The 16,168-nt window shown below is 38.1% G+C and overlaps 1 protein-coding gene and 1 non-coding gene across 2 annotated transcripts in view; both read right to left on the bottom strand.

Moving 5' to 3' along the window:
* The window catches only part of CATSPERB (cation channel sperm associated auxiliary subunit beta), a 209,974-nt gene that overhangs the window by 128,066 nt on the left and 65,740 nt on the right, over positions 1-16,168 (bottom strand). The window contains exons 7-8 of the mRNA XM_055288401.2: positions 7,673-7,768; positions 4,322-4,471 (exon numbers count right to left, since the gene is read on the bottom strand). Of these exons, the coding sequence (XP_055144376.1) occupies positions 4,322-4,471; positions 7,673-7,768 (246 nt within the window). The remainder of the gene's footprint in view (positions 1-4,321; positions 4,472-7,672; positions 7,769-16,168) is intronic.
* Positions 14,414-14,627, bottom strand: LOC129489095 (small nucleolar RNA U3). Its single transcript, XR_008659902.1, has one exon. It is a non-coding gene; the product is annotated as a small nucleolar RNA U3 (small nucleolar RNA).

Here is a 16,168-nt window from a genome sequence, read left to right as displayed (position 1 = left end):
CCTGCAAAAGACATGAACTCATTCTTTTTTTTATGGCTGCATAGTAATATGCTGCTGTATTCTTTTTGCTAATATTTTGTCAAGAATTTTTCTGTCTATGTTCATCAAAATATTGGCTTCTAGTTTTCTTTTTTTGTTGTGTCTTTGCCAGGTTTTGGTATCAGGGTGATGCTGGCTTCATAGAATGAGTTAGGGAGGAGATCCTGCTCCTCAATTTTTTGGGAATAGTTTTAGTGGGATTGGTACCAGCTCTTCTTTGCATGTCTAGTAGAATTTGGCTGTGAATTCATCTGGTCCAGGGCTTTTTTTTTGTTCATAGGTTGTAAAGACATGGAATCGACCTAAGTACCCATCAATGGTGGACTGGATAAAGACAATGTGGCACACCATGGAATACAGTGCAGCCATAAAAAGAATGAAATCATGTCCTTTCCAGCAACATAGATGCAGCTGGAGGCCATTATCCTAAGCGAATTAACACAGGCAACAGAAAACCAAATACCATATGTTCTCACTTGTAGGTGGGAGCTACTCACAGACCTGAAGATGGTGACAATAGACACTGGGGACTACTAGCTGGGGGAGGGAGGGGAGCAATGGTTGAAAAACTAACTATTGGGTGCTATGCTCACTACCTGGGTGGTGGGCTCATTCATATTCCAAACCTCAGCATCACACAATATACCCATGTAACAAACGTGCACATGTACCTCCCCTCAAATCTAAAATAAACGTTGAAATTATTAAATAAAAAATTTTAAGAAGAATATTACCATAGGAGTAAGATAGGGGAAAGATCATTGGAGGACAGGAAGCCTTGAAGCTAGGTACTGCATGGATCATCCATATGGATGGTGAAGTCACCAAAAATAGTGACAAAAGTCAAGTGGAGAGGAAGGCAGGGATCCAGAGATTAACCTTGTAAATGAATGAATGTGAGTGGTGAGGAGGTCACCAAATGCTGGCAACCAAGAAGAGTTAGAGGAAGGTAAAGTCTGAGTTCAAAAAAGCTCCACATTTCAAACAAGAGGACAGGAGTAATGATTAAGCAGTAATCCTAAGGAGCAAAGACAACAACCGTCACCCTGGGTTTTGAAATATGTGATATGTGGGAGGGCTGAGGGGAAAGAATGTCATCTGGGGATGACCCGGTACTCTTTATGGAAAGAAAGTTAAGGGACCATTCAGAGAAAAAGTGAGTGATATGGGGGAGTTTGTTAATCACAGGCCACAAATTCTAATGAAAGGATTTGGGTGGATAGAGAGGGATAAAAGTTTGAATCAAATTAGAGGACATTCAGAACAGTATGTGGGATAGGATAACCAGAAATGATCTGGGGAGGCTTATGTTTCCGGTAACTGATGGGAGGCCTGATGGTTTATGTCTTAAGAATATCCTAGAGGAGGAAACGGGGTAATAAGTCCAAACTGGAGTACATGGGGCTGCTGCATAGCTGTTCCCACCATTAACTCCATGTGGTATGAAGGCCAGGAGGACAAACAAGGCCCTGCAAAGGAATTGCTAGTTGGGTGTGGTGGCGTGTACCTGTAGTCCCAGCTACGTGGGAGGCTGAGGTGGGAGGACTGCTTGAGCCTAGGAGTTTGAGGCTGTAGTGAGCCATGATTGTGCCTCTGCATTCCAGTCTGGGCAACACAGAGAGACCCTGTCTCAAAAAAAAAAAAAAAAATTGCTGGTTTAGGCAGTTGCAGCTTGATACTGTGAGAACTTCCTTTATTGCTTCAGCACAGTGGTGACCAGTTGGGGAAAAGGTGGTTTCACCTAAAGAACCTGTTGCTGAAGTTGTTTGTTTTCTTGAGAGGTTGAGGTGGCCTCATGAGTGTGATCCCAAGGAATTAAGACCGGTGCTTCTCTCCCATGACTTTCATTTGTAAGGCAGAATCAAGCATGAGGAGTTGAGAATGACCCCTCTCCTATGGCTCATGGAAGTAAGGTAGGTATTGGTGTTTGGATAAAGATGAGGAGGCTAGGACCTCCTCTTCACAGAACAACATAAGAAAAGGAGCCAAGTTTCCATCTGGATTGACATAGTGTAGCATATGATAGCAGAGAGTGGAAAAAGACACAATTATTAGGTTGGTGCAAAAATAATCGTCGTTTTTGCCATTAAAAGCAATTGCAAAAACCGCGATTACTTTTGCACCAACCTAGTAAAACTAAAGGAATTCAGCAGAAGCAGACTATAAGCCATTAGGAAGTCAAAGAGATTTGGGCAAGGTTATTTGTCTATCCCTATACTGATGCATACTGTTTTAATCTATTGCTTTATAATAAGTCATGCTAGGACAAATTTTTGTTTTTTTTTTCTCTAAAATTATGTTTGTTATTCATGGTATATCATTCTCCCATATGCATTTTGTGTTTGGCTTGCCAATTTCCACACCCTCCCTGACACAAAAAAGAAAACACACACACACACACACACACACACACAAGCCAAAAACATTGTTATAATTTTTCTTGGAATCATATTGAATTGATAAATTTGTAATACATTTTATTTGTAATAAATTTATTTATAAAATAAATCTTTATAATACCAGAAGTCCCTGCTTATAAACATGAAATATCTTATTTATTTTGGTCTTTTTTTATGGCCTTCATTAGTTTTATAATTTCTACACAATAGGCCTTGCAACTCCTTTTTTTATTCCTGGGTACTTTTTGGGATTTCTTACCTTAATAGGATTTTTAAAATTATAATCTTTAATTAGTCCTTGGTGGAGTGATTTTTATACATTGCTATTCTATCTCACAACCTTCTAGCATACCCATATTTGTTCTGAGTTTTTCTATAGATCTTTTTGGATTTTTATGTAGGTATACATATTATCTATGAGTAATAAAATTTTGTTTCTTAATTTTTAAGTTTTAAATTTATTTTCCTTTATATTCACTGAATTTGGGGTCTAGGAGGTCATCAATTAGCTAGGAACAATAATTAAAATGATACTATTAGTAGTTGAAATGTGTAATGACATTATGATATTGTGATATAATGAGAAATACATATTTGGTTTTCGTCCCTGGCTCCTGATAGAGAACTCCTAAAACCTCCGTAATTTCCTGCATGATGGAGTGCTAGGAACATCCTTTGTTATAACATTTGGTCTTTGGCCCCAGTTCCTGATACAGAACCCCTAAACTCCTTGGAATTTCCTGGGTGATGGGACTGTCTTTTGTTCTAATGAAGCAACTCTTGACAGACTCCCAGATAGCTTCAAGATGTGGGGTGGTCACCAGAAAAAGCAAGCCACGATTAGAAGCTGAGAGCCTTCAGCCCCACAGCACATCTCCCAGGAAGTGAGGAGGGGGTGGAGATTGAATAAATAATTGATCATGCCTATGTGATAAAGCTTCCATAAAAATCCTTACAGTGCAGGTTTTGGAATGCTAAAACACATCCACATACCAGGGGTGTGGCGTGTCACAACTCCACGGGGACAGAAGCTCCTTTTCTTGGGAATCTTCCGGACCTTGCCCAACTGTTTACTGTATCCCTTGTTTTGACCTTTATAATAAACTGGCAAACCTAAATAAACGTTCCCCTGAGTTCTGTGAGTTGTGCTAGCAAATTATTGAACTCAAGGAAGAGTTTGTGGGACCTCCCCAAATTATAATTAGTTGATTAGAACTACAACCTGAGACTTGTGACCGGCATTCGAATTGGGGACAGTCTTGTGGGACTGAGCCCTTGATCTGTTGTTGGTTGGGGAGGGGGGTCTGTGCTAACTCCAGATAGCTAGTGCCAGAATTGAATTAAATCATAGGACACCTACTTGGTCATCCACAGAGAACTGGAGAATCACTCAGTGTGGAAAATCCATACATTTGGTATTAGAGTGTTATGAAATGAATATAGAGAGAAACAGTTGTTTCCTTCCCTATATAGATGCTCTCAGATATTACAGTAGTAATGAAAAAAATGCAAACATAAACTAAGTAATGTGGTATTTCAGGAACAACAATACCTATTTATACATGGCAGGAATAGCAGATAATCTCTGGGAGAAAGTAACATATTAAAGGAGGGCATGGGATAAATGAAATTAGGAGACACACGAAAGTCAACAATTAACATGGCAAAAAGTCACAGCAAGAAAACATACTTAGTGTATCACACAAGTAGACAAGATACAGTATTGAAGAATAAATTTTTAGGTATTTTTAGGAAACAATTTTCCTTCCCTATGTCTATGCATTTATTTCTGCTGCCAGTTAAACATTACTGCTGCCAGTTAAACATTACTGCTACAAAATACAAAAGGCCAACATCAACATTTAATGAAGCTGTAAACCTACCATCAAGTATTGTATCCACAACGAAGCCTAGTAATGCCACATCATTGGCACAGGGGCATTTTGTCACTTTGAGATCTACCACATGTGGATATAATTTACTGATCTCGCTTTCTGGAATCACATCCCCAAGAGTCCACTGAAGAATCGGTTCTGTGGAAATCAAATTTGGGTGTTTAAATTGTGGGAGCACCCTTGAAAATGGATGCTACTTTCCTTTAAAGGTTTTAAAAGAACTATGTAAAGAAACTATTCTATAGTTCAAAAGAGGTGCATTACCTCACTCTGCATTGGTTAAAAATCAGTCAGTGATTATTTTCCAGAATATAAGGAGTAAAGTCTAATTCCCCTTGGTGGGGGGCTGGCAAGGTTACATTGCAGAAGAGCATGTGGAATGGGAGAGGTTGCTTTGGCCACATTTGAAAAATACCATTTGCCACAGGATCTATCCCTAGAAATGGAATTGCTGGATCATGGAATATGCACATTTATAACTTCTGAGCCCACTCATTTACTTTTTGTTCTCTTCCCAATCCCACTGAAATAGCAGTAGATATATAAAAATGAGAATAAATCCAGAGTAGCAGTGGTGAACAGGGACAGTTATCATTAGTTATCATTAGTTATCATACCAAGAGACTCAGAAGGATTTCTGCAAGACAGAAGTTGGGAATGAGATGCAGAAGAAAAAGCAATCAGAGGTGAAGCATCTCCAGTGCAGCACAGGCAGAATAGCAGCACTAGTGGTGAATAAGGTCTTTCACGTGGCAAACCAGGCCTTCCAGAATCTGACGTCCTCTTGGTTCCTCAGCTTTACTTCTTGCCAGAACTGGCCTCCCATTACAGGCTCTAGTTTGTGGGGCTTTGAATATCTGTTTTTCTCACAACCCTATTTTTCAGTCCTTGATGTGAATGTCTCCCTCTTTGGGAAGCCTTCCATGACGCCCTAGAATGAGTGAGGCTCTCCTCCCAGGTGCTCCAATAGGACTCTGCACTCACTGTAACTAGAAGAATCAGGGTACACTCTTCCTCACCAGACCAGGGTAGACAATGAACCTTTTGAAAGAACGTCATCAAACAAGGCGTCACAAATTTTAAAACTTAAAATATTACTTTTGGATATGCAAAGGATTGGAGCTAAAGTCGAATTTTCATGCATTAAAAAAAGGGAGAGTTTTTTTTCTTTTGGAAAAAAAACAAGAAAAAAAAGAGTACAAAAAGTAAGCTGGGGCAATTTGAAAGACTACTGCTGTCTGAATTTCAAAAATAGTCAAAGGACTTTTAAAAGCAGATAACTAATAACCAGTTATTTAGCTATTTACATTATCCTCTGTCTCCCCAAGTTTCAATAAAATCTGCTACAAACCCAAAGACTTTATGTGATATTTTTTTCACTTTGTGCAAAGCAAGAAAAGAAGCTAACTTTTCATCTGGGTTGACATAGTGCAGCACAGGGACAGCCAAGAAGGGAAAGAGACACAATCTCTAACTACATTAATTCACCAGGAAGTCACTCCAGAATTCAAAGAAACGCAGGGCAAAGCAGCTGACATTGCAGGGTGTAGAATGTGTTTGCAGACCATTCACACCCAGGTCAGGGAGATTTCAGCTTACCACTGGACATCACTGAGCTGACAATGCCCCCCTACTTATATACAAGTTCCTGAAGTCAGGTAGTATATCTTAAGCATTTTAAGAACAGGGAAATGATTGAAAGTTTTGACTGCTACTAAGAAGCTAAAAAAGGGACAGAAAAGTGACCAATATGAAGGTCGCTGGTGACTGTGATTAGCAACAGTTTGAGTAGCGTGGAGGAGACAGAAACAAATGAGTGGTTTGGGGTGTGGATTGGATATGAAGAAATAGAGACAAGGTTTTCACTCTCTTTTGAGTTCAGTAGTGAATAAAGATTTCTAACTCTAGCTTTAACTCTTGATTCCTATTTCCCAGTGTCTGTTCCTCCTGTCTTCAGCATTTTGGTGAATGATAACATCCTCTACTTGAATGCTTGATTAAGAAATCCAGGCATCATCCTTGTTAATTCTGTTTTCCCCCATCTTAGTCCAAGAAGCCATAGCAGCTCTACTTTCAAAATGTATTGTGAAGGCTCTGCTCACCACCTCCACTGCTAATGCTACTGTCCATCTACTCCAGACCTTCTCAAGGGGACTATTGCAACAACTGCTACCAGTTTCCTTTATTCCATTCTTGCTATACTTCCTCAAGAGTTATTCTCTACATAGCAGCCAAAATGATCTTTTCATCATAAAAGATAAATCAGAATTTATTACTTCTCTGCTTAAAATACCCCAATGGCTTTAAATTATAATTACAATAAAGTCCGCACTTTTTACCAAGATTCCTGCCAGCTTCTCCAAACTCATGATCCACCACTCTGTTATTTACTATGCTTCAGCAACCTTAGTCTCCTTTTAGTTCCTCAAACAGATCAATCTCATCTCCGCATCTGGAGCTTTCAAAGATCTACCAAGTTGTGAAGCTTTTTGCTGCAGTTATACCTCAGTACATTCTAAACAAATGTAAGTTAGCATTTCAGATCTTTAAAAAATTGGTATAACGATTTTATATTGATATTTCAGTACTTAAAAAGTAGCATAGGATATCAAACTATCAGAGTCCCAAAGACAGTATTGCAATTACTATTGAATAATTAGTAACACTTTTTTTTTTTTTTTAATTTGGAAGCTACCTAAAACTACTTACTTTTTTGGAATAAGTAAACATAATCAAGTTTATAAGCCATTGTTTATAATGACCTTCAATGTGGCCACAGTAAAATATGTATTTCCCTTTTTTTTTTTTTTTGAAACACAGTCTCACTCTGTTGCCCAGGCTGGAATACAATGGTGCAATCTCGGCTCACTGCAACCTCTGCCTCCTGGGTTTAAGCGATTCTCCTGCCTCAGTCTCCCAAGTAGCTGGGACTACAGATGTGCATCACCACGCTTGGTTAACTTTTGTATTTTTTTTTTTTTTTAAGTAGAGATGGAGTTTCACCATGTTGGCCAGGCTGGTCTCAAACTCCTGGCCTCAAGTGATCTGCCCACCTCGGCCTCTCAAAGTGCTGAGATTACAGGCATGAGCCACCACGCCCAGCCTGTATTTCCACATTTCTATAGCACTCTTTGCAGATCTCTGTTAATAATTTATCCACATGTATTTAATTCTTTATCCTATCAGATTGTGAGTGCCTCAAGGGTCATAATTATCTCATATATTTTTTTAATTTTTTTTATCTCTAGGACCTTCGCACAGAATCTGGCATATAGCAGATGTCAAAGTTTGTTGAAAGAATATATGAATTCCATTTTACTTCTGTCTGTTGGCATTTACCTCGAACACCATCCAATAGAGTTCCTTCAGTAGCATAAATATTTAGTCCATGATGTAAAGTGATCCTTACTAACCATTCTTCTACAGCTGCAATATCTGTTTGAAAACAAAAGGCAAATAATCAACTATTTTTTCATATGTTGTGTTTGGTGAAATTTAAGGATATGTGAACATTACCAACAATGATAGCCTTTCCTTTTCCAACCATTTTGTTGGCATTTATATGTCAAATTTCATGTTTTCCCTATAAACATTTTGCTCACAAAATAATGGAAAAAGAATTATGAAGTGATCTTACCACCATAGCAATGAATCTAGATACTAATATTTATGTCATAATTTTTCTCCTAGAGCTGTAGAGGCTTGATAAAAAGCGAATTATGACTCTTCTTGTGAAGCAGACCATGATTAATTAAAATGTGTCATATAAACCCTAAGGTGAACAACAAAAAAAGCTTTTAAGGTATAACTAATAAGCCAATAGTGGAGATACAATGGAATAATAGAAAAGAATTAATATGAAGACAGAAAAAGAGGAGAAAAGCAAAACAGAGAAGATTGAACAAATAGAAACAACCTGCAAGGTGGTAGATTTTAATATAACTAGCCATATCAACAATTACATTAAATGTAAGTGGTCTAAAATATCATCTAAAAGACTAGATTTGACAGATTAGGTGTAAAAATCAAGATTAAACTATATGTTATTTATAAGAAACTTATTTTAAATGTAAAAGCATAAATAAGTTAAAAGTAGAAGAATGGATAAGGCCCGGGGAAGCCAACAGCAGTAGCTTTAGCCTGGGAGCTGCTGAAGTGGCTGTACCCACAGGCCAAGGCTGAGGTTAAAACTGAAACAGGGGTTCACTCATGAAGAACACACCTGGTCCAAATGGTCTGGCTGCATAGGCCCTCATGTCCACCCAGGCATCTAGGCAGGTCTGTGCACTGTCATGGCAAGGCTATGGCTACACTGGTGCCTACTAAAGCAGCCAGTGCCCAAGTACATCAATTGCTATCTGTGCCTCTTGCTGTCACCACTCTCCATCAAGAAGTTCCTGGACTTTGGGAGAGATAATGGCTTCAGAGAACATCATATATGATTTCACAAAAGGAGATTCCCGTGCTACTGGTTAACACAGTGAATGAAGCCAATTTTCTGCTGGGTAAGTGGTTTAACAGGCCTTCAGTGGGATTGGTTCAAAGTTGGTATATGCAGAACTTTCTTGAAGTTTTAGAATATAAAAATAAGGGCCAGGCATGGTGGCTCATGCCTGTAATCCCAGCACTTTGGGAGGCCGAGGCGGGCGGATCATGAGGTCAGGAGATCGAGACCATCTTGGCTATCATGGTGAAGCCCCGCCTCTACTAAAAATACCAAAAAAAAAAAAAAAAAAAAAATTAGCTGGGCGTGGTGGCAGGCATCTGTAGTCCCAGCTACTCGGGAGGCTGAGGCAGGAGAATGGCCTGAACCCGGGAGGTGGAGCTTGCAGTGAGCCGAGTGAGCCACTGCACTCCAGCCTGGGCAACAGAGCAAGACTCCGTCTCAAAAAAAAAAAAAAAAAAAGAATATAAAAATAAGAGCCCTGAAGATCCACGCGTCTTAGATAACTTTCAATAAGTACTGATGAAAGCCAGAAAAATGTGGTTTCTATAGTGGTACATGGAGTGATTGAACATAAGAAAAATTATGCATTTGAGTCTTTTATTAGCACTACAGCCAGTATCTTCCAGAATGGTTTTATCCCAACTCCTTTTCTTCCCACATGCTTATTAACTAGCACGCACTTCTGTTTGATGGTGACACTATCCCTGCTCATTCTAAACACAGAAGAAATATTGATCTCACCTGTAATGTGGCTGATGTAGTGAACAACGTATATGAAACAGCCAAGAGGCTGTGTGAATAGTATTAGCTGGTAGCTCCAGAGGTGGAATTAGAAGAGTTCAACGCCAAAGCTCCAGACAAACCTATTCAAGTAGTTTATGTGCTGATACATCTGTTATACATGCAATTCAAGAACTCAATGAGAACAACAGTAGCACTCCATGGAGACAGAAAATAGAGATACTTGGCTGTTAAAACCCTTGTTATTTGGGTTAAAAAAAAAACAAAAAAAAACATTTCTTCATTAAGTGACCGAGGTGGTGGTGTCTCACTTTGAAAATGTATCTTTTTTAAACTATGTGTATTCAAATTCTAATAGACATAGCTGTAGCCTGTAAGAGTTGTCCCTTTGGCTGGATTCAGTTAAAATTCACTATTTTTTTCATCTGCATGACACATATTTTTAAGGAGATCTAATACTATGTGATGGAATAAATGGGTATTGATGCTGTCACTTATTTAAAGGCTGTTTTAAGTGAATCATTTGAGAGACTTCCAGTTTTAAAGAACTACTTGGCACTATTACAAAACTACACCTGATGATTGATGTGATACTAGCAGTAAATCCAGAGATGCTTCAAAATATAAGACTAAACAGGAAAAGGTCAGTACTGATAGAACTTTGTAGCCCTCTATGTGAAGAAAGATTGTCTTTTATAATTCAATCAGAGAGAACGCCTTTCTTCTACCAACTCTTGAGCATGGCACCATAACTATTCCAGTGGCTGAATGTTTATTTCTTCCATGCCAGCTGGATATTTTCATGGAGCCTTTCCTGTAGCTACTCTGGCTCTTCCATTAAACTAGTAACTTGAATAATTTTTTTACCATATCTTGCTGCAGTGTGGTTAGTGACACAAAGAAAGAGCTTCTCTAGAGCTCTAGCATCCTCATAACCTCCATCTCATTATTATAGAGTTGAGTGTCTACAGTCTCCACAGGATTCTGAACTTTCTTCCCATTCTGGACGTAGCATATACCCACTGTGACCAAATATAATGCTTGTCTCAAACCACTGATTAGGGACTCAGGGTATGTGAAACTTAAAGACATCAGCTGAGTCCATCTGATAATTCAGTCCCAGGGTCCTTCCTTCCTCATATGCATATCTCCTCCACTCTCTTAGACTTTTGTCTTCCTCCACCTGATTATATTTTCATCATGAGGTATGGGTACTTTTGTGTTAGATCTTACTCACTGATGCACTGGTTTTATTTTAGTTATTTATTTTTTGAGACAGAGTCTCTGTCTCCCAGGCTGGAGTGCAGTGGCGCCATCTCAGCTCACTGCAACCCCCACTTCCTGGGTTCAAGTGATCCTCCTGCCTCAGCCTCCCAAGTAGCTGGAATTACAGGCATGTGCCACCACACCCAGCTAATTTTTGTATTTTTAGTAGAGACAGGTTTTCATGTTGGCCAGGCTGGTCTTGAACTCCTGACTTCAAGTGATCCGCCTGCCTTGGCCTCCCAAAGTATTGGGATTACAGGTGTGAGCCACTGCACCTGGCTGGTTTTAAGATTCATTTGTGTACTTCCATTCTGTTGATGAAAGTGTTCCAAAAGTTGTCTTGAATAAAAGGTGAAAGGATGAAAAAATATGATACTAATCAAAAGAAAGCTGTAGCAGCCATATCAATATCTGACAAAGGAGAGTTCAGGTCAATGCAATATCAGAAATAAAGAGGGACAATATATATGACAAAGGCATGACAACCCTAAGTGTAGACATGCTTAACAACACAGCTTCAAAATACGTAAATCAAAAGTTATGTCAAGAGTACACGGGGCATTTACTCAATAAGCCATAAAACACATTTTAATAAATTAAATTGCTATCACATGAAATATGCCCTCTAAACATAATGGAATAAGCTAGAAAAATCAATAACAGAAAGATATCTGAAAAATTCCCCAATATTTGAACATTTTACAACACACTTCTAAAAAACCATATATCAAAGAGAAAGTGCTGTGGGGAATTAGAAAATATTTTTAATTGAAAGAAAATGAAAACACAACATCACAATTTATTGGATGCAGATAAAGCAATGCTTAGAGAGAAATATATAGCAGTAAAATACTTGCATTAGAAAAAAGAAATCTCAAATCAATTCCAGTAAGTTCTCACTTAACATCGTCAATATGTTCTTGGAAACTAGGACTTTAGGCAAAACAATGTATAATAGAACCAATTTCACCATAGGCAAATTGATATAAACAAGAGTTAAGTTTCTATGGCATGTATCTGGTCACAAAAACATCACCAAACTTCTAAATAAAGACCCCAAATTCTTCTAATATTAAAATAAATGTGAGCTATGCATAGATTTTAAAAAGATTAATAAAAACAACTAAGATAATTATTTACCCAATTTTTGGTGAATCAGTAAGTAATGGTGGTCATAGCGGTGGTGGATTAAATCAAGGAATAAATGTTTGCAAAGCAAAAACTGTAAGGAGCATCCTCTACCACATGCAGTTAAAAAACAATAGCAAACATGGCAGGCTAACTGAGGGCTTTCGTATTGCATCGTTTACTGTCATGCATTTGTTTATATGATTATCGTATACTTTATAAATTTTTACTTTATAATAATTTGTAAGCATTCATTCATTTTCTAGCCTGCTTATTTCAGTTCAGAATCAGAGGAGCCTACTCCAGCAACTCAGGAACAAGGCGGGAACCAACCCTAGATAGAACACCATTTCTTCACAAGGTGCACTTACACACACACACCCAAGCTCAGTCATATGGGGACAATTTAGACACACCAATTAACCCAACATGCACATCTTTGGCTGTGCTAGGAAACTAGAGTACTCAGAGAAAACCTACGCAGACATGGGGAGAACATGAGCACTCCCCACAGACAGTGGCCCTGGCCAGGAATTGACTTTTTTTCCTCATCAATATTATAATGAAATGATGTTGAATGAAATGAGGTTATTCGAGGATCTGCTGTATATGAAGCAGGCTTTGGAAGACAGTAAAGAGTTTGTAAAGGGTCAGATAGTAAATATTTGGGGCTTTGTATGTTATATGGTATCTGTTACACTACTTCAACTATACCACTGTAGCATAAAAGCAGCCACAGAAGACACATAAATAAATGAGCATGATTGTGTTCCAATAAAATTTTATTTACAAAAATAGGCAGTAGGCAGGATCAGGGGTCAGTAGTTTGCTGACCCCTGATCTAAAGATTCCCAACTTAACAAACTAGAAAAAAAAAAAAAAAAAAAAGAAGCAAATTAAACCCAGTGCAAGTAGAAGGATAAGATAAAGAGGGACAACTGACGAAATTAGGAACAGAAAAACAATATACACAATTAATGAAATCAAAAGATGTCTCTTTGAAACATAAAAACTGATGAACCTCTGCAAGACTAAAAATTTAAAAAATACAAATAACTCATGTTAGAGATAAAATAGGGAACACCACTACAGACACTATAGATATTCTAAGGATAAGAAGGGAATATCACAAACAACTCCGTGTCCATAGATTCAACAACTTAGATGAAATGGACACTTTCTTTGAAAGACACAAACTGTCAAAGCTCACTTAAAGAGAAACAGAAAACTTGAATATTCCTAAATCTATTAAGGGATAATGAATGTGTATTTAAAATCCTTTCACAAAGAAAACTCCAAGCCCAGATATCTTCACTGGTTAATCCCACCAAACATTTAATGAAAGGGTGACACCAATTCTATAAAAACTCGTCCACAATATAGAAAAGCAGGGAACTCATCCCAACTCATTTTATAATGACAACCTTACTCAGATACTAGAATGAGATAAAGACATTCCAAGAAAAGAAAATAAATCTCCATACTGATAACCTAGGAAACCTACTAGCCAAATGAATTCAGGAATATATAAGATAACACATCATGACCAAGTGTTTTTTGTCCTAGGATTCCAAGACTGGTTCAAAATTCCAAAATGAATCAATGTAATTTATCATATCAACAGACAATTATAAGAAAATCCTTATAATCATCTCAATAGATGCAAAAAATCATTTAACAAGATTTGACACCAATAATAAAAACTCGGCAAACTTGTAATGAAGGAAATTTCTTCAACCTGATGAAGGGCACCTATGTAAAACACGAATGTTTTTTCCCTGAAATTGGAAACAAGGCAAGGATATCCTCTCTTATATTCCTTTCATACTGGAATCATACTAGAGGTCCTACCAGTACAATGAGGTGAAAAAAAAAAAAGAAAAGAAAGAAATAAAATGAATACATACTGGAAGGGAAGAAATAAAATTATCTCCATTCCTAAATGAGTGATTATCCATGTAGAAAATCCCAAAGAATATATTAAAAGCTATTAGAACCAATAAGTGAATTTAACAAGATTGCAGGATACAAGATCAATAAACAGAACTCAATCATTCTTCCACATATGAACAATGAACAACTGGAAATCAAAATATTAAAAAGTACCACTTACCATAACACTCCAAACCATAAACTACTTTTTTTTTTTTTTTTTTTTTTTTTTATAGAGTCTTGCTCCGTCACCTAGTCTGGAGTGCAATGGTGCAATCTTGACTCACTGCAACCTCTGCCTCCTGGGTTCAAGCAATCCTCCTGCCTCAGCCTCTCGAGCAGCTGGGATTACAGATGCCCTCCACTGCACCCGGCTAATTTTTGTATTTTTAGTAGAGATGGGGTTTCGCCATGTTGGCCAGGCTGGTTTCAAACTCCTGACCTCAGGTGATCCACCAGCCTCGGCCTCCCAAAGTGCTGGGATTACAGGCCTGAGCCACCGTGCCTGGCCCAAAATGATGAACTACTTAGGTATAACTTAAAAAACAAAAACCAAAAAAATAGAAACCACTCACACTGCATTCTCTCCCTCTTCCTCTACCACAGGAAGAGAAGAATGATCATCAATGGCAAATGGCAGTTGCGCCAACCAACACCAGGAGCCAGCCAACGCTTAGGAGAGAATGCTGAGCCTTTGCCTTGTGGTTTCCAGTGCTCTATACATTCACAGAAGCTTCTCTAGTAACAAACTATAGAGATGATTGCTGAAAGTATAATTTTGGTATACTTTTTTTTTTATGTGCAAGTTCTCTAAGCTGAAAGCTACCAAACCTGGATGAAATAAATTTTTAAAAAGACGTATACAAATGGAGAGATATAGTGTCTTCATGGTTTGGAAGACTCATTATTATTAAGATATTGACTCTCCCAGCAAGGCATGGTGGCTCATGCCTGTAATCCCAGCACTTTGGGAGGCTGAGGTGGGTGGATCACCTGAGGTTAGGATTTTGAGATCAGTCTGGCCAACGTGGCGAAACCCCGTCTCTACTAAAAATACAAAAAAATTAGCCGGGCGCCTGTAATCCCAGCTACTGGGGAGCCTGAGGCAGGAGAATCACTTGAACTCGGGAGGCAGAGGCTGCGGTGAGCCGAGATCATGCCAATACCCTCCAGCCTGGGCAATAAGAGCAAGACTCCATCTCAAAAAAAAGGGGAGGGGGGAGGGATAGCATTAGGAGATATACCTAATGCTAAATGACGAGTTAATGGGTGCAGCACACCAACATGGCACATGTATACATATGTAACAAACCTGCACGTTGTGCACATGTACCCTAAATCTTAAAGTATAATAATAATAAAACTTAAAAAAGAAAAAGATAGAAAAGACATTAAAAAAAAAGATATTGACTGTCCCTAAACTGATCTATAGATTCAATGCAATACGAAATTAAAAATCACTGCAGGATTTTTGTAGAAGTAAACAAGTTGATTCTAAAATTTACATAGAAAGGCAAAAGAACTATAATAACCAAAACAATTTTGAAAAAGAAGATCAACATCGAAGGACTAACATTACTTATAAGACCTATTATAAAGCTAAAATAAGACAGTGTGGTATTGGTGAAAGGATACAGTCCAGGAATAGCAATTCAATGGAGATAAAAAAGTTTTTACAGCAATGGTACTGGAATAATTGGGTATCCATATTCCAAAAAATTAACATTGGCCCATATAACTTATAAAAATCAACTCAAAGTAAATCATAGACCTAAATACACAAGCTAGAAGAGTAAACTTCTAGAAGAAAATATAGGAGAATATCTTTGTGAACTCAGGCAAAGATTTCTTAGCTGTGATGTCAAAAGTACCATCCATAAAATAAAAAGCTGATAAATTAGCCTTCAGCAAAATTGAAAACTCTGATCTTCAAGAGATACTCTCAAGAGATGAAAAGACAAGCCCCAGATTGGGAGAAAACATCTGCAAATCATATCTGGTAACACCCATATCCATAATATATAATAAACTTATAAAACATTTGAACAGATACTAAACCAAATGGCAAATAAGCACAGAAAAAGATGCTCAATGTCATTAGTTGTTAGAAAAATGCAAATTAAAACCGCAATTAGCCTGGGCACGGTGGCTCATGCCTGTAATCCCAGCACTTTGGGAGGGTGAGGCCAGTGGATCACCTGAGACCAGACTGGTCAACATGGCGAAACCCTGTTTCTACTAAAAATACAAAAAATTAGCCGGGCCTGGTGGTGCGTATCTGTAATCCTGGCTATTCAGGAGGCTGAGGCAGGAGAATCACT

The sequence above is a fragment of the Symphalangus syndactylus genome, chromosome 8, assembly GCF_028878055.3.
Source record: "Symphalangus syndactylus isolate Jambi chromosome 8, NHGRI_mSymSyn1-v2.1_pri, whole genome shotgun sequence".
NCBI lineage: Eukaryota > Metazoa > Chordata > Mammalia > Primates > Hylobatidae > Symphalangus > Symphalangus syndactylus.
The sequence above is the reverse complement of the archived record's forward strand: the minus strand, read 5'-3'. Positions and strand labels throughout refer to the sequence as shown.